The sequence below is a fragment of the Haliotis rubra genome, unplaced genomic scaffold, assembly GCF_003918875.1.
Source record: "Haliotis rubra isolate DU_JTF1 unplaced genomic scaffold, ASM391887v1 Scf19, whole genome shotgun sequence".
Taxonomy (NCBI): Eukaryota; Metazoa; Mollusca; class Gastropoda; order Lepetellida; family Haliotidae; genus Haliotis; species Haliotis rubra.
This window is the reverse complement of record NW_025765891.1, coordinates 2,579,023-2,605,967: the sequence shown is the minus strand read 5'-3', so window position 1 is coordinate 2,605,967 and position 26,945 is coordinate 2,579,023. Positions and strand designations below refer to the sequence as shown.

The window sequence follows — 26,945 nt, the reverse complement described above, 5'->3', positions numbered from 1 at the left end:
ATCATATTGCATTCTCACTGTTGAGATATACACTGTATTAGAATTTTACTGTTGAGATATACAATGTATTGCATCCTGCCTACTGAGATATGTATACATCATATTGCATCCTGTCTGTTGTATTAGAACTTTACTGTTGAGATATACAATGTATTGCATCCTGCCTACTGAGATATACATCATATTGCATCCTGACTGTTGAGATATACATTGTATTAGAACTTTACTGTTGAGATATACAATGTATTGCATCCTGCCTACTGAGATATACATCATATTGCATCCTGACTGTTGAGATATACATTGTATTAGAACTTTACTGTTGAGATATACAATGTATTGCATCCTGCCTACTGAGATATACATTGTATTAGAACTTTACTGTTGAGATATACAATGTATTGCATCCTGCCTACTGAGATATACATCATATTGCATCTAAACTGTTGAGATATACATTGTATTAGAACTTTACTGTTGAGATATACAATGTATTGCATCCTGCCTACTGAGATATACATCATATTGCATCTAAACTGTTGAGATATACATTGTATTAGAACTTTACTGTTGAGATATACAATGTATTGCATCCTGCCTACTGAGATATACATCATATTGCATCTAAACTGTTGAGATATACATTGTATTAGAACTTTACTGTTGAGATATACAATGTATTGCATCCTGCCTACTGAGATATACATTGTATTAGAACTTTACTGTTGGGATATACAATGTATTGCATCCTGCCTACTGAGATATACATCATATTGCATCTAAACTGTTGAGATATACATTGTATTAGAACTTTACTGTTGAGATATGCAATGTATTGCATCCTGCCTACTGAGATATACATTGTATTAGAACTTTACTGTTGAGATATACATTGTATTAGAACTTTACTGTTGAGATATGCAATGTATTGCATCCTGCCTATTGAGATATACATTGTATTAGAACTTTACTGTTGAGATATACATTGTATTAGAACTTTACTGTTGGGATATACAATGTATTGCATCCTGCCTACTGAGATATAGGCAATGTATTGCATCCTGCCTACTGAGATATACATTGTATTAGAACTTTACTGTTGGGATATACAATGTATTGCATCCTGCCTACTGAGATATACATTGTATTAGAACTTTATTGTTGAGATATACAATGTATTGCATCCTGCCTGTCTTCTTTATTTTGTTCATTTCAGTGATTTAATTGCCAATAAGATTACATGAAACAAGGATAGACCTTTGAATACTTCCATGCCAAAAGTTAACACTGAACACACATGTTAATTAATTGATGTTAATTTTGATAATGGATACTAAACCCAATCTATCTATAGCTTGTGTTGAGGAAAAACATCAATCTTTCTTGGCCAGATTTCAAATTGAAATGGAAATAGACAGACACTATCAGGATATTCTCAGGTTTGTGTAAAAGAACAAGCGTAATGTGAACAACAAGGCATGCTGGGAAGGGTGCCTGGACACTCAGCAGGAACACTGCCAGGAACAGAGGCTGCTACATCACTGTGAGGCCACTTTCCCTGGTCTGCCAACACAGGCCAATCCTGTTCCTGTCTGTCCTGTTCCAAGATGAATCAGTGTGTACTGAGATAATACACTACCAGTCTGCTATGGGTAGCCATGTGTAGATTTCTCATGGCTGAAATGTTTCTGTTTCAATCACCACATGATGTAATAGATTTAATCCTTGATATCCACACTAAAATTTAGGTTGATTTCTTATGAGTGATAATGATGAAGTTGATTATGTGATTATATTGGATTGCTGATGTGATGATGATGATCGTGAGTGAATGTAAGTTTGAATGTAATTTTGATGATGATGATGATGATGATGATGATGATGATCCCCTATAGTCATCATAATGGTGATGAAGTCATGGATGCTCTTGGCGTGGTTGACTAACATCTAGTCTCTGAAATGAACATATTTTAGTGGTTCCTGAATTAAAAACATAAAATACAGTGAAGAGACTTTCTTCTTTTTCTGCAATTGTGGAAACCTAGATTTGCCACATATTCTAGACTTGCATGGGCTTTCTTGGATATATTTGTTTCAGGGTCTGTACGACAGACTCATGGAGTGGAGGCAGTTCATTAGGGTTGGGTATTGCCAAAATTTTCGTATTGCGATATATCGTGATATGTGTTGGCATATTGGCATATGTATAGCAATATATTGTGAAAGTGTCACACATGGTTTTTAAAAGGTAATGAAATTACTGTTTCCTTTCTTTTGAAACAATGCCACTGGCCAATGTCAGGACTCAGCTGTGATTGTACAAGAGATCAATTGAAAATGTTTCCAAATTGTTTATCCCTACAACGAGTGCCGGTTCCAATCTATTTTTTATTTATTTATATGGTTTTAAAGTCATGCAAATGCTATTATATGACCTATAAACTGTTCTTAAATTCTTAAAACTATTAATGCATAATAATATAAAGGATATACAAACATTAATCTTATTTTTTCTACATCACGAAAACTACAGATCATGGATCATATCGGGTGAACTGGTTCGCGAAAAGTGTACTGCAATATCGTATTGTGAAGTTTGAATTGCAATATACCGGTTAACCGCTATTATCGCCCACATCGCCCACCCCTACAGTTCATGATGGTCCACGATCACCTGACATTGACAATGTCTCCCACTGTTCATCCTTATCCATTTGACACATATTTCATTTTGTTACTGTGATTATTTTATGTGGTGTATTACGACCACCCAGGAATTCTACCAACAGGGCAGACCTACCTGGGTTGAAGACACTAGATCGCATCAATAATGGATATGTGAAACAGGAAAATATAATTCGTATCGCCTGCTTCTGAACATGTCCATGGAAAGAACTAGACATGTGGACCTTCCTGGAAGTATTCTGAGCAGCCCCAATCAATCATCACTGAAACCCAGTATGGGAGCCAGAATATATCAGTTTTTGCATGAGGAAAAATAAACACACCATCATATTTTTCACATGTTGATTGCATTTATTTATGAGTAGACAGATGTAGAAATATCAGTAGGTAGGCGGCAGGTGTTCAAATGTCACTGGGGGGGCACCTGGTCATCAACGCTTGCTTAGCACAGTACTGTTATTATAGGGCAGCTGTCAGCTCTCTCTGGCTGTTTGTGCAGGTTCTATTCCTCTTTAACACATGGCTGGATAGTACCCATCTTTAGGTGGATATTCCTCAAATGTTGACGAGTTCTTTGTGTTGAGGTCAGGAACATTTATTTGCTCAAGAAAAGATTTGTGAAGAAGATTTTTTGAGAAATTGAGATCTTTTTGAGAAATTGTTTTGATGGTGTAGTTAAAGAAATTTATTAGATGCATTTGCTTTTGACACATACCATGTTTCATTCAGTCTTTGCGTTTTATTCTCATTTTGTCTTCTATTTTTGTCAACAGACAGTTGTTTTATTTTATCATTTTTATCACATTTACTTAGCCTCAATGCCAAGAAACTGAGGTAAAATTTACAATATGGTATAAAAAGCATGATATGGGCTTTACACATTCAAACACATTATTCTCGGCTTGCTTTTTAAGTTTGCAAAATGTCAACTAGTATGATCGCAAGGAAAGACATGTTAACTGACTTGAATTATTATTTGAATAAGCAATAAAGTGAACTTAGACTTTCAGATATATGTATGTCTTGTGGTCTGTCTTACTGAAATGCTTGGATGTGCGTCATGCTCTAAATATTTTGATTATTGTTCATAATATCTATCACAGGATTGTTTGGTCCATATTTGGACATTTGCATTTACTCATTAAAACAAATGTAAGAAGAATTAAATAAGCTTTCTCTCTTCTTACATTTAAACAAATATCAAATACTACATGTGAGATATTTGCTTGTCAGGTGACTACATGAGGTCAGCAACAAATACAGTAAAGTCATCTACAAATACATTTTTTGCAATGTTAATGTTTCCCTCCTGACCCAGTTGTGTAAGTGATGCAATTCTCTGTGCAGAGTCGCCTCCCTTGGGGCACACAAGAAAGCTATCATTGTGGGTTCAAATCCTGGTTCACCCTGATTATGCCTCTAGGTTTATCATGCAGCATACCCATGCTAGTGGGGTTTACCAACATATATACATCTGACACCTGCTTCACTTTCGTCTGTCCTGATGCAAGAGAAGAGCAGTGCTGTAACTGGAATGTAGCTCACAGGGACATCATACCAAACTCACTTGTATATTGGGGTGGAGGGGTAGCATAGTGGTTAAAGCATTAATTTGTCATGCTGAAGACACAGGTTCAATTCGTCACATAGGTACAATGTGTGAAGCCCATTTCTGGTGTCTCCTGCCGTGACATTGCTGGAATATTGCTAAAAGCGGTCACTCTGCACTGTTTGAATACTGGGGCTGTGGGGTAGCCTAGTGGTTAAAGCATTGGCTTGTCAAAACCCGGGTTCTCCCACATGGGCACAATGTGTTAAGCCCATTTATGGTGTCCCCCGCTGTGATGTTGCTGGAATATTGCTAAAAGCGCCGTAAAACTAAACTCAGTCAGTCAGTCAGTCAGTTTGAATACTCCTCATTGACCTCCGACATCACTAAGTGCATTATTGCCAGAACTGACATAATATTGAATGAAACAAATTTTGTATATAACAAAACACTAGACATATGTAAGACCTAGATACTAAATTTCATGTCAAGGTAAATTCATTCATCTTGAAGTCAAAGCATTTTTAAATTCCATTGTAATTCCTCTCAATGTTTCATTCACAGGCAGGAAATCCAAACCCTCTATCCAAGCAAGTTTGTTCAGATGGATGAACACCGCTTCCGGATCTTCAATACCCTGTATGAGTTGCCAGGTAGGTAGTACTTCCACCTGGAAAGCCACTTACTCTCTGACAGTGACGTAGAGCGCCATCTGGTAGTGACATCACACCAGCCCCAAGCCACAGTTATAATCACCACGTGGTGGTTGTACAATTAGCATGTGAGTGTGAGGGATACGAATAATTAACACCTGTAGAGAAAAAGGAGCATTATTGGCATGATTCCTGGAATTCTATGGCGCTGAAGGAATTGGTCTAAGTGTTTCAGGGCATTATTGTTTTCCTGAGTTTTTGTAGAAAAGGAAATGTTGTATTCACAGGTTGAACTCTCTGAGCATGGTACTTAAAGAAGGAATGTTCTTTGGTTTATTATTTTCCCTAAATGTCATGATTATGCAAAAATGTTGAAAAAACATTTTTAATGATTCAGTACAAATATAATGCAGTGTAAGGATTCTTAGCTCGACTAGGTTTAGACAACCATATTCTCATAATTCAAGGCTACTGAGGCATTAAGATTCTAAGTTGATTGTTGAGAGTAAACAGTTCTTGATGGATAACCACTAGATAAGACTTCCTCTGATTGTGCTCATACTATTGACCACTAGTTTGTGTGATTGTGGAGTGTAAACAGTTCTCAGTGAGTGACCACCAATGAAGACCTCTTCTCTCTATGCTCATACTATTGACCACTAGTTTGTGTGATTGTTGAGTGTAAACAGTTCTCAGTGAGTGACCACCAATGAAGACCTCTTCTCTCTATGTTCATACTATTGACCACTAGTTTGTGTGATTGTGGAGTGTAAACAGTTCTCAGTGAGTGACCACCAATGAAGACCTCTTCTCTCTATGCTCAGACTGTTGACCACTAGTTTTTGAGATCCTGAGTTTTACAGGGTGCTGTGATACAACTGTAATGCTGGTGGCTCTTCTGTTCGCCTCGAGTGTAGCTTGTATGATACGAGAATACAGACAGTTGATCAACCGTTTAAACAAATTCCATGTATAGTTATGAGTTAGTGCTCTGTATGCTTGTAACATAAGAGCTTTCATGTGAGAACTGTTTAATTACATCTGTTTGTAAACTCTGAAATTTTCTCTAGTGGTCCACTTAAATATTCTGGTACAAAAATGTTCATCATCTCCAAATGCACAATATTTCCTCTTTTCTTTTCTATTTACCATAATAATGTGAAGAGGCAGTGAGTTCCAGAAAAGGGGAGCTGTGAAAGTTATTTTCATTTGCAGCGTACAAAATTATTTGCTTTAAATGACAGGTTCATGAGGTGATAGTGAAGTGTTTAATTCTTACAGCCATAGAAAATCCACTTTGATGTAAATATTTTGTGATGTTAATGCGTTACTTTAAGTTACAACATTCCATGGAGCAATGCATGGTATTTTGAGTCAAGGTTTTAGACTCTGGTCCATCAGTAGATCCTACAGTGAAATTCCTACAGTGACCCTGCAGATGTTCCAACACTGGATCCTACATTAAATGGTAAAAGCAGCCCTGCAGCTGGTTCTACAGTCGATCCAAAACTTATCTTATAGATGATCTTTCTGTGGATCAATTACTCCTCTGGATTCTACAGATGGGTCCACAGTGGATCCTAAGGTGGCCTTCAATGAGCCCTACTAAGATCCAGTGAGTGACAGTGAGTTTTTACGCCTAACAATATTCCAGCAATCCAACACCAGAAATGGACTTCACACATTGTACAGTGCATCCTACAGTGAATCGAACCCGGTCTTCAATCAGTGGACGACCCTACACTAACGCTTTTTGTCCTGCAACCTCTAGGCTACCCATCCAACAGTTGGTCCCAGCCTTCTTCAATTGAACCCTACTAAGATCCAACAGATTGACCCAACACTACTCCAACAATTCGCCATATAGTTTGTCCTGCAGTCTATCCTACAGTTGGACCATCAATGAATGCTACACTACTCCAACAGTTGGTCCTCTAGACAGGAGGCAGATGATCCTTCAGTTGGCCATACAGGTTGTCCTACATTGTATCCTACATCAAGCAGTTAGCACTACAGTGGATCCTTCAGTTTGTCCAAGAATGAAGCCTACTCATCTCCAACAGTTCGTCCTCCAGAGAATTCTTCAGTTTGTCCAAGAATGAACCCTACTCATGTCCAACAGTTCGTCCTCCAGAGAATCCTTCAGTTTGTCCTGAAGCAGTTCCTCCTTTGATTCCATCTGTGACTCTGCAGTTACCTGGCCTACAGTTACCTGGCCTACATTGAACATCCAGTGGATCCTCACCAGCTGGTCCTCAAGCAGTTTCTACATTGAGCCTATAGTTCATTCATCTATGACTGGATGCTTCAGTCAAACTTACATCAATCCTTTGAATCCTGTTGGTAGTGGTCATGCATTGGTTGCATCGTTACCAAACTTGAATTTACTCAGACACACAATGATGTGCATCGCCAGTACACAAAAACATAAGTTTACATATGATAAAAGCTGATGTATATCACACTCATAATGTGCTGATTTCCCCATAATCCTTCCTCTCCCCTCCCCGTCTATTAACATGATACAATCCAGGTGATACCGACAGTCTGGTCTCTGATGTTCCCCCCTCTGTGGAACACTAGAAAGAGGGGGACATGTGGTTGCATGTAATTAACATCCTGTCCTTCTCGTAATTAGTGAAATTAACACATTAACATCCTTCCCCCTGATTGACGGCTTCCAAGAGATGCTGATGAAAGATTGGTCTGTGTTTTACGAGAAAATGAGTTTGGCATCTCCCATATAAACTTTGTGATGGCTGAGAAATGAGATCAAGATGGGGTGGAATTGGGCCATGAAAAAATCTCCCGCTGTCTGGATGTTTGTGCGGATGCACAGACTTAGCGGTATTGTGGTGAAGTGTTAAGAAATGGCATGTGACCCCAAAACATGGTGAAAAAAGCAACGTGAATGGTATTTTAGATGAAAGGGAGAAATGCAATAAAGCATACCAATGTTACAATGTAATAATTTCATACCGCTCCCAAGATAACATTATGATGAACTATCATGATGACAGGAAAATGAAATTTGAATTTATGGATTTGTAAATAAGGGGAAGAATTACAAAAACTAAATGTAAAAACATTTAAGTTATGAGAAAATATATATTAATTTATTACCTGATCTGATGTTTATGACAAAATTGTGACTTCATATTTCATTTGCAGAAACTGCAAATTTGGACTATAACTCATTAAGATTTCAAGTTGTACTGAAAGAAAATATAAATAAGAAAAGAGAATGTTGTTACATTTATATTTATGCTTCATTACAAAAAAAAATCAAAGCAATTCTCCAAATGCTTCTGTCATTTAACTAGTTGTCGGGAAATGGCATCTTTATGTAAACATTTTAAATGCTTTTTACTGAAAGAATGATAGGTTGGTAGGTTTTTGTACGTCTAGCCCCAGCAGCAGTATCTGACAGATGATTGCGAGGCTGACAGTCTATCACTTACAAGACTTATTGTGAAAAATCTCAAATCTTCCTTCCCCATCAGCGTTCAGCTGTGCTTGAAATGAGTTTAGGGGAACTATGTATTTAGAATGCTTAACAAATGTTAACAGGTACAAATTCGTATGTTTCTTTAAACTTGATTTTAAAAGATATTCTTGGGTAGTAATTATTTCTAGCCCTGAATGGATGAATGAGTTGTGAGCTGTCTGGCAGCCCAATGCCCAGTGGTAGACTAACATCTAGTCTCTGAAATCAACAGATAAAACAGTTAATAAATTAAAATCATAAAATAAAACAAAAAGAGCCAAGAGACTTCTTTCATTTTCAGAGACTAAACAAATTTACATTATTTCTTGGAATTTCACAACTGAAACTATGGTAATCTAGACTTGCCACACATTGTGAGCGAGTGTAGGGGTGAGGTGGGGTCTGAGCAGGTGTAGGGGTGAGGTGGGATCTGAGCGGGTTTAGGGGTGAGGTGGGGTCTGAGCAGGTGTAGGGGTGAGGTGGGATCTGAGCGGGTGTAAGGGTGAGGTGGGGTCTGAGCGGGTGTAGGGTCGAGGTGGGGAGTGAGCGGGTGTAAGGGTGAGGTGGGGTCTGAGCGGATGTGTAGGGGTGAGGTGGGGTCTGAGCGGGTGGAGGGGTGAGGTGGGGTCTGAGCGGGTGTAGGGGTGAGGTTGGGTCTGAGCGGGTATAGGGTCGAGGTGGGGAATGAGTGTGTGGGCATATTTGGCTGAGAGTGAGAAAGTGGGAAAGACTCAGATCCTCTGCTTGGGGGACCCGTGAAGATCCGGGTTAGAATTGATCTTCAGTAACCCATGCTTGTCGTAATGAGGTGACTAACGGGAATGGGTGGTCAGGCTTGCTGACTTGGTTGACACTTGTCATCAGTTCCCAATTGCGCAGATCGATGCTCGTGTTGTTGATCACTGGAATGTCTGGTCCATACTTGATTATTTACAGACCGCTGCCATATAGCTGGAATATTGCTGAGTGTGGCATAAAACTAAACTCACTCACTCAGCGGGTAAAGCATAAACTCATCATGCGTAACACCTTGTTGAGTTTCTACAAAGTGTGTACAAAGTGTGACAGTGTTGCTACAAGCTCTGTTCAGTCCTTATTGTTTAATCGCCATTCTAGCACTTCAGGAAGATTGGCAATAGATTTGAAATTAAATTAAACAATATCTAAGAGTAATCACCTCGCGAAAACAGTGCCAACACCTACAGCACCTCAGCAACAGAATATATACCTTCTGAAATACTGCTGAAGTGGAAGATGACGGACATGTTTTGTTGACATGCAGTCTCTACAAAGATCGGAGACACAAACTAATGTCATCACCCTCCTTAGCTATGCGGGCGGTGGGGTAGCCTAGTGGTTAAAGCGTTGGCTCGTCACGCCGAAGACCTGGGTTCGATTCCCCACATGGGCACAATGTGTTAAGCCCATTTCTGGTGTCCCCCACCATGATATTGCTGGAATATTGCTAAAAGCGGAGTAAAACTAAACTGAGTCAGTCAGTCAGTCCTTAGCTATGCACTCACTGTCACTTTAAATACTTCTTGACCCACAGCACTCTCTGCTAAAATTGTCTCTTATACAAAATATTCCTGAAAAAAAATGTACTTGTCTGTAGGCCTTAGAATAGAAGTGTTCCTGCTACTTTGTGTATATTGCACTTTTAAATGTTTTATAACTACCTCTGTCTACATTTATTCCCTGCCTTCTGTGGGTTTACATGTACAATGTATACAGATTGAGTGAACAGGCGAGTCTGGGCCTGCATTTCTTCATCTTATATCTCCAGTGTGGGTTGTAGCGAGGCAATTATGTCATGTGCAGTGAATAACCCAGATATTTTCCAATTTATGCAAATTTTCAAGAGGTCTAAATTTAAAGTATCTAAATGATTTATTTGTGCTGGGAATACCCAGGTATTACCTTCCCAGGTGTTGGACCATGGCAAGAACACTGTCTCATGCATATGAACAATGTATAAACATCAAAATGGGTCATTTATAGGCTTAAGATTTGCATTAATGTCACTGCGCACAACATCCAATAGAAAATCTATATATTGGGTAAATGTCACTTTAATGACTTTTACTACCTTCTGAAATTGTTAGCGTGTAGAACAATACACTTAAATTAGACGTGTTTTCCCAACATCTGATCAATGTATCTGTAAACATTTGGTGCATGTCACTCCTAGCGAAGGAACTATACGAACAGGAAAATAGGCGGTAAGTGTTTACAATCATACAAACAGGCAAGACAATCATCATTATCTTCAAGCATCATGTTTCATGTACTTACGTCAAACCTGTGAGGGTCCGGGTTAGAATGTACCTTCAGTAACCCATACTTGTTGTAAGAGGCGACTAACAGGATCAGGTGGTCAGGCTCGCTGGCTTGGTTGACACATGTCATCGGTTCCCAATTGCACAGATCGATGGGCATGCTGTTGATCACTGGGTTGTCTTGTCCAGACTCAATTATTTACAGACCGCCGTCATATAGCTGGAATATTGGTAAGTGTGGCATAAAACTAAACTCACTCACTCACTCACTCACTCACTCACTCACTCACTCACTCACTCACTCACTCACTCACTCACTCTTGGAGTTGTGGCACTGCCATTTCAGCGATGCCAACCTTGGGTCAGTGGTATTATATAACCTTCACTTTCAAGAGTGACAAAATTACTTACTAGTCACTTAGCAGACATAAGGGATTGATGTCACTGATAAATTTAACGCTCACAATTACACCGAAAATCAAGTTATTACTCAGTGATTATGTAAGTTTCAAACTGACATGGCTGGTGTACTAGATGCCCTCATCTCGTCTGTAAGTGCCAATCATGCACACAGACAAATATCACAATAATGAGTTAATAATCCACGATTAACATTTACAAATTACATGGTTCATATTCAAGCTGTCCATACGTCTTCCTGACATCAGGATTGACAGGTGACAGTTTAACGTCCCTGGTATCTTCAGCGGTGTCTTGTGGTGCGAGAAGCATCTGTTCTGAACGACCCCTGATGTGGGAGGCTCTTCAGCCTCAGAGGTCATTGAGGACAGCTCTGGAGGAGATTCCGTGAACTGCCGAATCCACGTGTAATGTCAGATGATTACACTGATGTACATAATCTTTGTGGTTCTGTATAAACTTTGCTTGATTTGAATCAGGAAACTGAAATGATTGTCAAAATGATAAAGGATTGTCAACGGCTTTTTCTTTCATGCATCTTATCAAATATTCATTATAAGCTGATTTGCACAACATTTTTTTTCAAACTAACTTTTTGTGAATAAAAAACATGGTTGTCAATGTATTTGATGTCTGTACATGGGAATCAGCTGTGCAGTGTGAGGATGTAATGAACAAAATTGGCATCATTAATTTGATTTAAATGATTTAATTAACAATTCAACAATTTCTTTAAACTGAATCCTGCCCATATATTTATACAGCAAATATCAAACACAAATTGCCATAAATTTCTCTTGATAATCCAAACTTGAAATGAGCCTTGAACAGGAAATTTATGTTTTGAACTTCAAAGAATATTTTCAGTATTTTGGTAGAAGAAGTCTTGTACCAAAGCACTAGAGGGAATTGAAATATTCCCACCATCCCTGTGACTGTGAGTAGGAGAAAGTATTTACGTGTTTCCAAGTTCAATGTTTGGAGAAGGGTGGGCGAAGTCAGTAAGTGCCATATCTGCCAGACATGTTGCCAATGTGAAGAATTTGATGAGATGAGTGAATAAAGATGATAAAACGTTATGGCTGCCAAGTGTTCTTTGAATCTTGTCCAAATGGATCTCACTTTGGAGAAATTATTTCTATCATTTTTGATTGAAATTGCTAAAATTATGGATTTTCATTAAATCCCTGCTCTTATGTGTCATTATTATCAAAAGGATTATATTTTTTCACAAGAAATGTGAAATTTATGTCTTTATATTTTAATGTTTAATAATGTTTAATAATGTTTAAGGTCAAATGTTTGTCAAACTGTGGATTTATCTTAATTGTAAAATGATTGCAAACATTTGAACAGGATTTATGTTCATGTATATATGATGAATGACTTGAAGTTCGAGCATGGGTGTCAAGTAGTTGAAATCTGAAACTTTTTCAATAATAACAGTGGTCGAATTTATTGTCAGTTCTCGGGCAGACTAACAAGTACTCTCTGAAGGTTTAAGTTTGATAGAAACAAATAATTCCTATTGAAATTGAAAAGGAGCCATAGAGCGGTTGGAGATTCAGCCTAAGCCTGAGGAAATCTAGACTTGCTTCATTTTGGGTTTTAGCAGAAGGGGCTTGGTGGAAGGGAAATAATGCAGTTTAGGGACTGTGTGTTCTCAGGTAGACTAATGCTTAGTCTCTGAATATATATACCTTTCAAATAAACCCATTTAAATTGGGGGCGGTGGGGTAGCCTAGTGGTAAAAGCGTTGGCTCGTCACGCCTAAGGCCCGGGTTCGATTCCCAACATGGGCACAATGTGTTAAGCCCATTTCTGGTGTCCCCCGCCATGATATTGCTGGAATATTGCTAAAAGCGGCGTAAAACTAAACTCAGTCAGTCAGTCAGCCATTTAAATTGAAAACGAGCCCCAGTGAGATGGGAAATTCAGCCTGAACCTGAGAGAATCTAGACTTGCTTTATTTAGGGCATTAGCATTGCAGGGAGGACAGTAGGGAGAATAATGTGGTTCAGGGACTGTAAGACAGACTAGTTCTCAAGCTACAGGTCCCTGGGTGTTCTGAGGGCCATGGATATCACTGTCCAGGGCCTGGATGTTTTAGTCGTAGGTGTAACCCAGGTTTACTGGTACACCATGATTGTCGTGGTAGGTATAACCCAGGTTTACTGGTACACCATGATTGTCGTGGTAGGTGTAACCCAGGTTTACTGGTAGGTAGGTTTACTGGTACACCATGATTGTCAGGTATAACCCAGGTTTACTGGTACACCATGATTGTCATGGTAGGTGTAACCCAGGTTTACTGGTACACCATGATTGTCGTGGTAGGTGTAACCCAGGTGTCGTGGTATACTGGTACACCATGATTGTCGTGGTAGGTGTAACCCAGGTTTACTGGTACACCATGATTGTCGTGGTAGGTAACCCAGGTACTGGTACACCAGGATTGTTAGGTGTAACCCAGGTACACCCATGATTGTCGTGGTAGGTATAACCCAGGTTTACTGGTACACCATGATTGTCGTGGTAGGTGTAACCCAGGTTTACTGGTACACCATGATTGTCGTGGTAGGTGTAACCCAGGTTTACTGGTACACCATGATTGTCGTGGTAGGTGTAACCCAGGTTTACTGGTACACCATGATTGTCGTGGTAGGTATAACCCAGGTTTACTGGTACACCATGATTGTCGTGGTAGGTGTAACCCAGGTTTACTGGTACACCATGATTGTCATGGTAGGTGTAACCCAGGTTTACTGGTACACCATGATTGTACTGGTATACACCCATGATTGGTGTAACCCAGGTTTAGGTGGTACACCATGATTGTCGTGGTAGGTGTAACCCAGGTTTACTGGTACACCATGATTGTCGGTGGTAGGTAACCCCAGGTTTACTGGTACACCATGATTGTCGTGGTAGGTGTAACCCAGGTTTATTGGTACACCATGATTGTCGCGGGTAGGTGTAACCCAGGTATATTGGTACACCATGATTGTCGTGGGTACCATGATGTAACCCAGGTTTACTGGTACACCATGATTGTCATGGTAGGTGTAACCCAGGTATATTGGTACACCATGATTGTCGTGGTAGGTATAACCCAGGTTTACTGGTACACCATGATTGTCGGTAGTGGTAGGTACACCATGATTGTGTAACCCAGGTTTACTGGTACACCATGATTGTCGTGGTATATGTAACCCAGGTTTACTGGTACACCATGATTGTCGGTAGGTGTAACCCAGGTATACTGGTACACCATGATTGTCGGGTAGGTATAACCCAGGTTTACTGGTACACCATGATTGTCATGGTATTAACCCAGGTATATGGTACACCATGATTGTCGTGGTAACCCAGGTTTACTGGTACACCATGATTGTCGTGGTAGGTGTAACCCAGGTTTACTGGTACACCCAGGTTTACTGGTACACCATGATTGTCGTGGTAGGTATAACCCAGGTTTACTGGTACACCATGATTGTCGTGGTAGGTATAACCCAGGTACACCATTTGTCTGGTACACCATGATTGTCGTGGTAGGTATAACCCAGGTTTACTGGTACACCATGATTGTCGTGGTAGGTGTAACCCAGGTTTACTGGTACACCATGATTGTCGTGTGTAACCCAGGTATATTGGTACACCATGATTGTCGTGGTAGGTGTAACCCAGGTTTACTGGTACACCATGATTGTCGTGGTAGGTGTAACCCAGGTATAACCCAGGTCGTGGTAGGTATTGGTACACCATGATTGTCACCATGAGGCTAGGTATGATAACTGGTATACTGGTACACCATGTTGTAGGGTAGGTATAACCCAGGTTTACTGGTACACCATGATTGTCGTGGTAGGTGTAACCCAGGTATATTGGTACACCATGATTGTCGTGGTAGGTATAACCCAGGTTTACTGGTACACCATGATTGTCGTGGTAGGTGTAACCCAGGTTTACTGGTACACCATGATTGTCGTGGTAGGTATAACCCAGGTTTACTGGTACACCATGATTGTCGTGGTAGGTGTAACCCAGGTTTACTGGTACACCATGATTGTCGTGGTAGGTATAACCCAGGATTACTGGTACACCATGATTGTCGTGGTAGGTGTAACCCAGGTATATTGGTACACCATGATTGTCGTGGTATATGTAACCCAGGTTTACTGGTACACCATGATTGTCGTGGTAGGTGTAACCCAGGTATATTGGTACACCATGATTGTCGTGGTAGGTATAACCCAGGTTTACTGGTACACCATGATTGTCGTGGTAGGTGTAACCCAGGTATATTGGTACACCATGATTGTCGTGGTAGGTATAACCCAGGTTTACTGGTACACCATGATTGTCGTGGTAGGTGTAACCCAGGTTTACTGGTACACCATGATTGTCGTGGTAGGTATAACCCAGGTTTACTGGTACACCATGATTGTCGTGGTAGGTGTAACCCAGGTTATTGGTACACCATGATTGTCGTGGTAGGTATAACCCAGGTTTACTGGTACACCATGATTGTCGTGGTAGGTGTAACCCAGGTATATTGGTACACCATGATTGTCGTGGTAGGTATAACCCAGGTTTACTGGTACACCATGATTGTCGTGGTAGGTGTAACCCAGGTATATTGGTACACCATGATTGTCGTGGTAGGTATAACCCAGGATTACTGGTACACCATGATTGTCGTGGTAGGTATAACCCAGTACTGGTACACCAGGTTTAGGTGTAACCTGGTACTACTGGCAATGATTGTCCATGATTGTCGTGGTAGGTATAACCCAGGTTTACTGGTACACCATGATTGTCGTGGTAGGTGTAACCCAGGTTTACTGGTACACCATGATTGTCGTGGTAGGTATAACCCATGGTCGTTACTGGTACACCATGATTGTCGTGGTAGGTGTAACCCAGGTATATTGGTACACCATGATTGTCGTGGTAGGTATAACCCAGGTTTATTGGTACACCATGATTGTCGTGGTAGGTATAACCCAGGTGTAACCCATGGTCGTGGTAGGTACTGGGTACACACCATGATTGTCGTGGTAGGTATAACCCAGGTTTACTGGTACACCATGATTGTCGTGGTGGTAGGTGTAACCCAGGTATATACTGGTACACCATGATTGTCGTGGTAGGTATAACCCAGGTACTAACCCAGGTTTACTGGTACACCATGATTGTCGGGGTAGGTGTAACCCAGGTTTACTGGTACACCATGATTGTCGGGTAGGTGTAACCCAGGTTACTGGTACACCATGATTGTCGTGGTATATATAACCCAGGTTTACTGGTACACCATGATTGTCGTAGGTATAACCCAGGTTTACTGGTACACCATGATTGTCGGGTAGGTGTAACCCAGGTATATTGGTACACCATGATTGTCGTGGTAGGTGTAACCCAGGTTTACTGGTACACCATGATTGTACTGGTACACCATGATTGTCGTAGGTATAACCCAGGTTTACTGGTACACCATGATTGTCGTGGGTAGGTGTAACCCAGGTTTACTGGTACACCATGATTGTCGGTGGTAGGTGTAACCCAGGTTTATTGGTACACCATGATTGTCGTGGTAGGTATAACCCAGGTTTACTGGTACACCATGATTGTCGTGGTAGGTGTAACCCAGGTTTATATGGGTACACCATGATTGTCGTGGTAGGTATAAACCCAGGTTTACTGGTACACCATGATTGTCGGGTAGGTAGGTGTAACCCAGGTATATTGGTACACCATGATTGTCGTGGTAGGTATAACCCAGGTTTACTGGTACACCATGATTGTCGTGGTAGGTGTAACCCAGGTTTATTGGTACACCATGATTGTCGTGGTAGGTATAACCCAGGTTTACTGGTACACCATGATTGTCGTGGTAGGTGGTAACCCAGGTTTACTGGTACACCATGATTGTCGTCGTGGTAGGTATAACCCAGGTTTACTGGTACACCATGATTGTCGTGGTACACCATGAGGTGTAACCATGATTGTCGGTGTAACCCAGGTTTACTGGTACACCATGATTGTCGTAGGTATAACCCAGGTTTACTGGTACACCATGATTGTCGGTAGGTGTAACCCAGGTATACTGGTACACCATGATTGTCGTTGTAACCCAGGTACCATGATTGTCGTAACCCAGGATTACTGGTACACCATGATTGTCGTGGTAGGTGTAACCCAGGTATATTGGTACACCATGATTGTCGGGTGGTATAACCCAGGTTTACTGGTACACCATGATTGTCGTGGTAGGTGGTATATGGTACACCATGATTGTATTGGTACACCATGATTGTCGTGGTAGGTATAACCCAGGTTTACTGGTACACCATGATTGTCGGTGGTAGGTATAACCCAGGTTTACTGGTACACCATGATTGTCGTGGTAGGTATAACCCAGGTTTACTGGTACACCATGATTGTCGTGGGTAGGTGTAACCCAGGTATAACCCAGGTACACCCATGATTGTCGCGGTGTATATGTAACCCAGGTTTACTGGTACACCATGATTGTCGTGGTAGGTGTAACCCAGGTATATTGGTACACCATGATTGTCGTGGTAGGTATAACCCAGGTTTACTGGTACACCATGATTGTCGTGGTAGGTGTAACCCAGGTATATTGGTACACCATGATTGTCGTGGTAGGTATAACCCAGGTTTACTGGTACACCATGATTGTCGTGGTAGGTGTAACCCAGGTATATTGGTACACCATGATTGTCGTGGTAGGTATAACCCAGGATTACTGGTACACCATGATTGTCGTGGTAGGTGTAACCCAGGTTTACTGGTACACCATGATTGTCGTGGTAGGTATAACCCAGGATTACTGGTACACCATGATTGTCGTGGTAGGTGTAACCCAGGTATATTGGTACACCATGATTGTTGTGGTAGGTATAACCCAGGTTTACTGGTACACCATGATTGTCGTGGTAGGTGTAACCCAGGTATATTGGTACACCATGATTGTCGTGGTAGGTATAACCCAGGTTTACTGGTACACCATGATTGTCGTGGTAGGTATAACCCAGGTTTACTGGTACACCATGATTGTCGTGGTAGGTATAACCCAGGTTTACTGGTACACCATGATTGTCGTGGTAGGTGTAACCCAGGTTTACTGGTACACCATGATTGTCGTGGTAGGTATAACCCAGGTTTACTGGTACACCATGATTGTCATGGTAGGTATGTAACCCAGGTTTACTGGTACACCATGATTGTCGTGGTAGGTGTAACCCAGGTTTACCCAGGCTACACCATGATTGTCGTGGTAGGTGTAACCCAGGTTTACTGGTACACCATGATTGTCGTGGTAGGTGTAACCCAGGTTTACTGGTACACCATGATTGTCGTGGTATATGTAACCCAGGTTTACTGGTACACCATGATTGTCGTGGTAGGTATAACCCAGGTTTACTGGTACACCATGATTGTCGTGGTATATGTAACCCAGGTTTACTGGTACACCATGATTGTCGTGGATATATGTAACCCATGTTTACTGGTACACCATGATTGTCGTAACAACCAACTGATGAGGAGCATATCCTTTCATATATCAGTACCTGAAGTGTGGAGTACATTTTTAAGCACTGGTAGGAACCTAAAGTGCTCTACATCGTTAATGGAAGTCTGACAATTTTGTGCGATGTTTGAAAGATTATCCAATCTGACTGTGAACTAGTACCACTATTTGTGTTTTAACATGGCTTGTCGGGGTAAGTACACAGTAATTACTCAGCCCAGATCTGACTTCAGCTGTTGGGGTCTTCAGTGTAAGTCGACAGCTTAGAGATGTTGTCTGTTGAATGGTATAAACAGTAATCAGGATGGCTGACAGATACACGAAACAGGAATGCAGTGTGTCTTCACTGCCATACTGGACATGCTGTACAAGGGTCACAACCACCAGAGCACTGGGATAGGTTCCAGGGGTGGTGGGTGGATCTTGACATTTGAGGAGGGAAATTGTGTCTGGTAACCTTCAGGTGATCCATTGATTGGGGATGGGTACAGTTCAGCAGCCAAGGGGTGGGTTCCAGGGCTGGTAGGTGGATCTTGACATTTGAGGAGGGAAATTGCATCTGGTAACCTTTAGGGGATCCATTGATTGGGGATGGGTACAGTTCGGCAGCCAAGGGGTGGGTTCCAGGGGTGGTAGGTGGATCTTGACTTTTGAGGAGGAAAATTGCGTCTGGTAACCTTTAGGTGATCCATTGATTGGGGATGGGTACAGTTCTGCAGCCAAGGGGTGGGTTCCAGGGGTGGTGGGTGGATCTTGACAGTTGAGGAGGAAAATTGCGTCTGGTAACCTTCAGGTGATCCATTGATTGGGGATGGCTACAGTTCTGCAGCCAAGGGGTGAGTTCCAGGGGTGGTGGGTGGATCTTGACAGTTGAGGAGGGAAATTGCGTCTGGTAACCTTTAGGGGATCCATTGATTGGGGATGGGTACAGTTAGGCAGCCAAGAGGTGGGTTCCAGGGGTGGTGGGTGGATCTTGACAGTTGAGGAGGAAAATTGCGTCTGGTAACCTTTAGGTGATCCATTGATTGGGGATGGGTACAGTTCTGCAGCCAAGGGGTGGGTTCCAGGGGTGGTAGGTGGATCTTGACAGTTGAGGAGGGAAATTGCATCTGGTAACCTTTAGGTGATCCATTGATTGGGGATGGGTACAGTTCTGCAGCCAAGGGGTGGGTTCCAGGGGTGGTAGGTGGATCTTGACAGTTGAGGAGGGAAATTGCGTCTGGTAACCTTTAGGGGATCCATTGATTGGGGATGGGTACAGTTAGGCAGCCAAGGAATGGATCCCAGTGGTGGTAGGTGGATCTTGACATTTGAGGAGGGAAAGTGAGTCCGGCTATCTTATAGTGATCCATTCATTGGCTTCAGATATGGGTACAGTTTTACCAGACGAGGGTGATTTTTATTGCACATAAACATCGACTTGGGATACAAAGCTTACATGACTTGTTATAGAGAAAACTGAAACTCTGAATTATTGCTCAGAACAATGTAACTCCCCCCACCCTGCCTTTATGTATGATTCAGACCTAAATGTGCCTAATTTACTGTGAATGAAACGGTTGGAAAACTTTTCAAAGTTTGTCTCATTGGACCAAAAACATGTAATAAATGAACCTAAACAGACAAGAATAAGATAACATTTGTCCTTGTTCTCTGATAAAGAAACAGCTGCATTTATACAAACAATAACATCAATTTAACATCATTGATATTTTAATCCTCAAAGCTAGTAATAATTTTGAAGGCACAATTGTTATGTAATAATGAAAGGTACCAAGTACTCACTGGAATAACTGAATTATCACTTGTCCTTCTATGATTTGCCTTGGGGGAAAGAATGGGGGAGAGGCTGAGTCTAACAGTGCAGTTGTCCCCCCAACCCCCCTGTTGAGGGGATCCAGTTCTCCTTTAATTGACGGAGACATTCGTGATGCCTTGCAGGACAGGCTGCTGCCATTCCATGGGTTATGGCGTTTAAACCACTTGAAGTTGGACAAAAATACATTATTACTTAAATTCCTTTGATTATCAAACATTCGTGGTATAATCTGTTTGTTGATTTCTCATACAATGCACTGGGTGCCATATTAAACCAATTTTCTAGAAATGAAGTATTTATGCATAACTTTCAAATTCAGCAGTCGGGACGTGATTATGTGTTTACCGAGACAAATTTTATGGGAGAATAACTGAGTTTTAAGAGAGAAATTATTAAAATATATGAAATAATTAAATTAGTCGATGGATGAAATGTGGTTAAATGTACAAGAACAAGCAATGTCTTGTTTATCTTTATAGTTTATTTGAGCTTGGTAAGCATCTAATCATAATGTGGCTTTGAATTGAAAGTTTATGTCTGTATGTTGAGATTAATGGGATTAATGAGATTATACTGAAATGTTGGAAGGCGGAAAGTGGACACTACAGCCCAATGGCTGATTACACAGAATAGTGTAATCGTTATGGCAAACAGGGGAAAAGTAAGACTTGTGTGAAAATACAGTCAGCACTGACAGCAGAGGTTGATCATTTCAGAGTGAGTGAGTGAGTGAATGTAGATTGTGCTGACATTGGGAGTCCGGGACCAGACAAACTGGTGATTGACAAAACTCACTCACTTACTCACTTACTGAAGTAGTATCATATGATAACGGGTGATGTATTTAACAAAAAACACTTGTTCTCAGTACTGGTAGCCCCGACAGCCAGGTTTGATCCTGACTAGTTCTGGTTTGTTTGTACCAAACCATCATCCTGTGTTGGCAACATGAATGCTGACTGCCCACCCTCTTTGTTTCAGTGCTGTACATCATGGCGTGCTTGGTGCACTTCTTCTGCAAGAATGAGGAGTATACTCGGTATGTCCATAGCAACAAGAACATGCTGATGAAGGTGGCAATAAGGACAATCACAGGAAGCAGACATGCTGACATTACAAGCTAAAATCCATAATTGTTAATCAGTTAATCGGCCTGTAATCCATGCCTGTATAGTTAGATGGGTGAGGACGTGGAATCAACTGTCTCCAGTTATTAAAAATAGGACACAATCCGTGTATATGAAATAGATTGCTTGTTGTATTGGCTTGAGTTGTCTCCCCCCAACGGAGAAGTAGGTGACATCCCTCCCACCATCTTATTTCGTTTCCGTAGCAGATCCTGAAACCATACAATATTTCTTTGCCAAAACTGGTACCGGGTAAATAGATAGGTCTAGTGGTAACTCGGTGCCTTCATATAGTCTGATTGATAGGAGTTTGTGATGGATATGGAAACAGGTTCTGTCTGTCCGTTGATCACGTTTTGTTTCCAGAAAAGAACTAAAAAAATGTTGAACAGATCTTAACCTAGCAGGGTTTACGCATTAAAAACATAGTGTAGATGTACCTTTTTCTATTTAGTTTTTCCACATATATTTTTCGTATGAATTTTATAAATTTGAAGGGGCAGTGGGGTAGTCCAGTGGTTAAAGAGTTTCCTTGTCATGCCAAATACTAGTACTCCCCACATGGGTACAATGTGTGAAGCCCATTTGTGGTGTCCCCTGCCGTGATATTGCCGGAATATTGCTAAAAGCGGCATAAAACTAAACTTACTCACTATAAATTGAATTGAGTCCTTGAACAAAATGGAGGCAGTTGGATTCATTTCTGGAGCAGAAGTCAGAAACTGTAAGGGGTACATCCTTCTACAAAAACTTTCCCAAAAATATTTAAGTTATTTTTCCTTTTTATGGAAATGAGTTAAAGTAGGACTTGTGTTCAATTTGTGGCACAAGAAGGTCTTCTATAGCTGGAATACTGTTCAAAGCAGCAGACCAATCATTTTACACTTACTGCTTAGCAGGGAGTGAGTTAGTTTGGCTTAATGCTGCTTCGAACAGTTTTCTAGTTTCATAGCAGCACGTTAGAGGAAACCAAAGTGAAGCATGTCTAATATGTTTATTCACTTTGGTTGGTGCTGACAAACCAAGAAACATTACAGGAATGACTGGAATAACTGACCGGAATACAAATCTACGATCTTAGATTCCTGGCGTGCCCAAGGGACACAATTATGCACAGCGAGATTACATTGTGTGGGTAACCCGTGTCCCTGGCTAGCAGTGAGATATAAACACGCAACACCATGCTCTTGAAATTAGGCCCTTGTTTTCAGTAGTTGAAAGTAATTTAGTGTAGATAAAATTTGACAAGCACATGACGTCACTGGGTAACATGTTTTCCTGTGAGTGCTTGTGGCAGTGAGCACAGGTGCTGGACATGAAGCTTCTGGTGAGAAAGTGTTAATTACTGCGAGACTTAGGTTTATTCCTCTCCAGTCCTTAACTCATTACCAGAAAAATCTCATTTAAAATTGTCCATGACACTTACACAGCTAAACCTAGGTCTTCCTGTCAGCTGCTCAAGGGGAGATAATCAGGAATCATTCCCAGTTGCGTCAGACATTGAAAAACAACCAATTAAAATTAATTGCAGTGTATCATTTGCAGAATTGAGGAAACCGGGTTACCGGGGCATGTTTTGTTTTGAAAATACATGAAACTAGTTTGGGTATTTTGGGCTTACTTGATTGAGAAATTTCTGAAATCATCCACACTGAAAGTATTCATGCTTTCTTGTCAGAGTCAACCATTTGAGAATTTTGTAGCATGTATATTTATTTTGAGCAAATTGCCTTTAAGATGAATGATCAGAGAAGAAATTGAGTTGTTGAAAAAATGTAATTAAAGTATTCAGAATTGGTGGTATGGCTTGCCAGTCATTAGACTTGCACAAGTCTGGAGGCAACGAAAATTTGTTTAATTTATAATTCCTAAGTTACATACATGATAAGAACAGATTGTTCCTTCCATCCTTGGCTGAAGTATAAGTTTCTCGCCACTTGACAATTATGTGGATACATTTACTGTTCTTCCTTGGACTTGTGTGTGGCATAAAACTAAACTTAAACTCCTTGGACTTGTTCAGTACAGCCTTGGAGCAAGGCTAGCCAGGATCTGTACTGCACAGATTTGACATACTAAAATCTATAATCTGGATTAAATTTCAGACTTACGATTCTTGATACCCAGTTATTGTATATTTTTATTCTGGTATAATAAATATGCAGGACGCTTAAAATAACCATCCAATCAAATTACACTTGTGAGCGAGAGGAATCGAGAGATGTGACATCAACATGTCCTCACACTGGGTTGAGGGTGTTTATCATAACAGCATGGTGATGTTGTTAACATTAACTGGGCTCCTGCTTTGTCTAAAACTAATTGGACGACACTAAACATAACTTTCATTGCTCCTTGGTGTCAAGCAAAAACAAACGCAGACTCTGTACAGTTGGTTTGTGATGTGAAAGTACCGTGGACAAACTTAACATTCACAGACTACTGTGTTGTAATTAGTTTAGCTTCTAGAGGTAAAAAGTTCTCAGCATCAGTAATAGGGGTGTAACACATATGCTTATATTTCTGAAAGGTTCTGATTTTGATCATTTTGGGATCTACCGCCTGTTGGATAAAAGCTCTAAGCTTATGTCCATCACTTACCAATAGTGGCACCAGTTCAATTTAGACAATTCCTTCTTAAAGTTTTGCTGCTGGTATTTTTGTTGGTGTTCATGATATATAGCTTATAGCAGTATTAATGCCTTATCAGTTGAAGCATGAATGAATTTTTCTTTTTATCTAGGATGAAGACAGGTGTTAAAATTGGCGACATCACTATGACTTTTAAATCCATTTACCAAGACGTCCTTGTCGCTACAGGACATGTCCATGGCCCATCCGTGAGTTCATCTTTGTACAAGTAACACATCGTAGCTCACAACATTGATCATTTTAATGGTGTAAGGGAGGTAACTCTATTTATGTGTTTGCCCTCATGAATAATAGTGACTTACTTCCCTTGAATGGTAATAAATTTGTTTTACCATTGTGACTAATTTTCACTAAAGAATGTGTGTTTTGAGTCATGCTTATTCTTCAGGTATAGACATGTGATTCTTTTTTTGACAACATCACAGTGGGTTTTTTGTTAGTTGTCAGATGTTTTCTGAACTGAAAACAGCGCATTTTAAATATGGATTATAATACTAGAATGCATATGCTGTGATGCTTTGTTAAAACCATTTGAAATTCAACAAGCAATCATCTGGGAACAATCAACAAAGAAGAAATAATGGGGATAGTTGTATGCATATACAACTTATTCATTACAATAGTACAACATTTCAGTGTAAATGCTAAGACTGTTATCAAGCAAGTGTTAGCAGCTCAGGGCTCCAGATAAATTTTCAACATCATGAGTACGTACTCCTGACTGTTTCAATGCAGGAGTACTGGAAAACCATAAGAGTACATTTAGAGTACTTAATGGAATTTAATGGAGTATCACTAATCTTGTGTTTCGTTTCATATATGCACCACAACATTGGTACTCTTGTGTAAACAGGTCAATAAACTATAAAACAATACTTTTTTCAGATAAATATGATTCTAAGGCCATACACCATTGCTGTAGTGCGTATCTGCTACGTTTTATAAATTATTTCCTACCGTATCGTGCACATTTTATATCCGTACATACGCCGATACAGCCCTTATCTGGAGCCCTGCAGCTACACCCGAAATGTCGCATCTTTTGCAATAAAGAAATTGTGTATCCATAGAACTCTCTCCCTTGTTCATCATAGCAACTTTAAAATGCCACTCAGTGACGTAAAGAAGAACTATATTTGCATATATTTGTAGGTGATTTTACATGAGCTTCGATAATTATAGATGCTTCATTTATTAATGCATTTTTTCAATTTATGATTCTTAAATCATGAATAGACATTGTGTCTGAAAGTTTAATTCAGATTTTGAATGTAAGGTTTATTTGCACAAACAAATGTTTGAATGAATGTTGCGATTTCAGGGTCCTCTGAAGGAAGAGACTGTGAAGAATCTGAGCAAGTATGTTCTGAAAGATGACCGTCTGCCTGTGCTGCTGGACAGGTGAGTGTTGTGGAGCCAAGTTACAGTCAGGACAGTACAACTTAAGCCACTGTATACATTCATATCGAGGTGTGTTAGCAAGACTTGGCCTGAAACATCAACATGATTGTGATGAGGAGCTTGTTGATCTTTACCGTTACTAGTGAAACTCACGAGCATAAATAGCCTTGCCTGTTGTTCCACGTTGTACTGTGGCACCCTGAAACAAGCCTCCTTGGCTTGATAAAAGTTCTTTCAAACTGGGGATGAATAACATCTAAATCAAACTGATTATGGACAAAAATCTTACTCTGCTACTTTCTTTGCCATTTTATTTGTTTCAACAGTTTGTTGCAATTTTCTTTAGCCAATTATTTATATATTTTCAGATTGCGAAGGAATGGTGCCAAAGTGTTTCTTGCCACCAATAGTGGCTACACCTATTCAGATGTAAGTATTTTGAAATGTATTTACACTTTTAAACATATGGTTGTTGTGTTGTGCTGCAGTCAGCAATATTCCGGCGCTATCACAATGTCCTGTAATACATACATGGCAGGGGTGAAATACAGAGTGTATAACCCTTGTGTGGTATATATCCCATATCAGGAATACACTATATCCCCACTGAACTGGCTGTAGTAATTGGGGTGATGGGTATCCCTGTAGTTAAAGCAGTTGCTAGTCACGCCCATGACCCGGGTTCAATTCCCCACATGGGTACTGTGTGTGAAGCCCATTTCTGGTGTCCCCCATGATATTGCTGGAATATTGCTAAAAGCGGTGTAAAACTTTACTCACTCACTAACTCACTGAACTGTGTCCCCATTTAACTATATCCTCACTGAATTGTATTCCCACTTAACTATGTTCATACTGAATAATGTCCTTCTTGAACCATGTTCTCACTGATCTGCTTGTTCTCAGCCAAATGTTACCTCGTAGAAGTCTGTCCCCCGTGAAATGTTACCTTACTGAGCTGGGTCCTCATTTAACTGTGTCCCACCTGAACAATGTCCTCCCTGATCTGTCCTCACTGATCTGTGTCCTCTCTGAATTATGTCCTCTTTGAACTATATCTCCACTTAGCTACATTTTCCCGAACTCACTCAAATATGTCCTCATTGAACTGTTTTCCTCCTTTCAGAAAGTCATGAGCTACATGCTGGACTACCCTCCAGAGAAGGTAAGAGTGAGTGAGTGAGTGTGTTTAGCTTTACGCCACACTCAGCAATATTCCAGCTATATGGCGGAGGTCTGTAAATAATCAAGTCTGAACCAGACAATCCAGGGATCAACAGCATGAACATCAATCTACGCAATTGGGATACGATGACAT

General features: G+C 40.5%; 1 protein-coding gene across 1 annotated transcript in view; it reads left to right on the top strand.

Annotated features, from left to right (window-relative positions):
- LOC124274363 (cytosolic purine 5'-nucleotidase-like) overlaps nucleotides 1–26,945 on the top strand; it is a 185,112-nt gene that overhangs the window by 152,517 nt on the left and 5,650 nt on the right. The window contains 6 exon segments of the mRNA XM_046709737.1: nucleotides 4,799–4,887; nucleotides 21,429–21,486; nucleotides 24,318–24,414; nucleotides 25,548–25,627; nucleotides 25,996–26,056; nucleotides 26,754–26,792. Of these exon segments, the coding sequence (XP_046565693.1) occupies nucleotides 4,799–4,887; nucleotides 21,429–21,486; nucleotides 24,318–24,414; nucleotides 25,548–25,627; nucleotides 25,996–26,056; nucleotides 26,754–26,792 (424 nt within the window).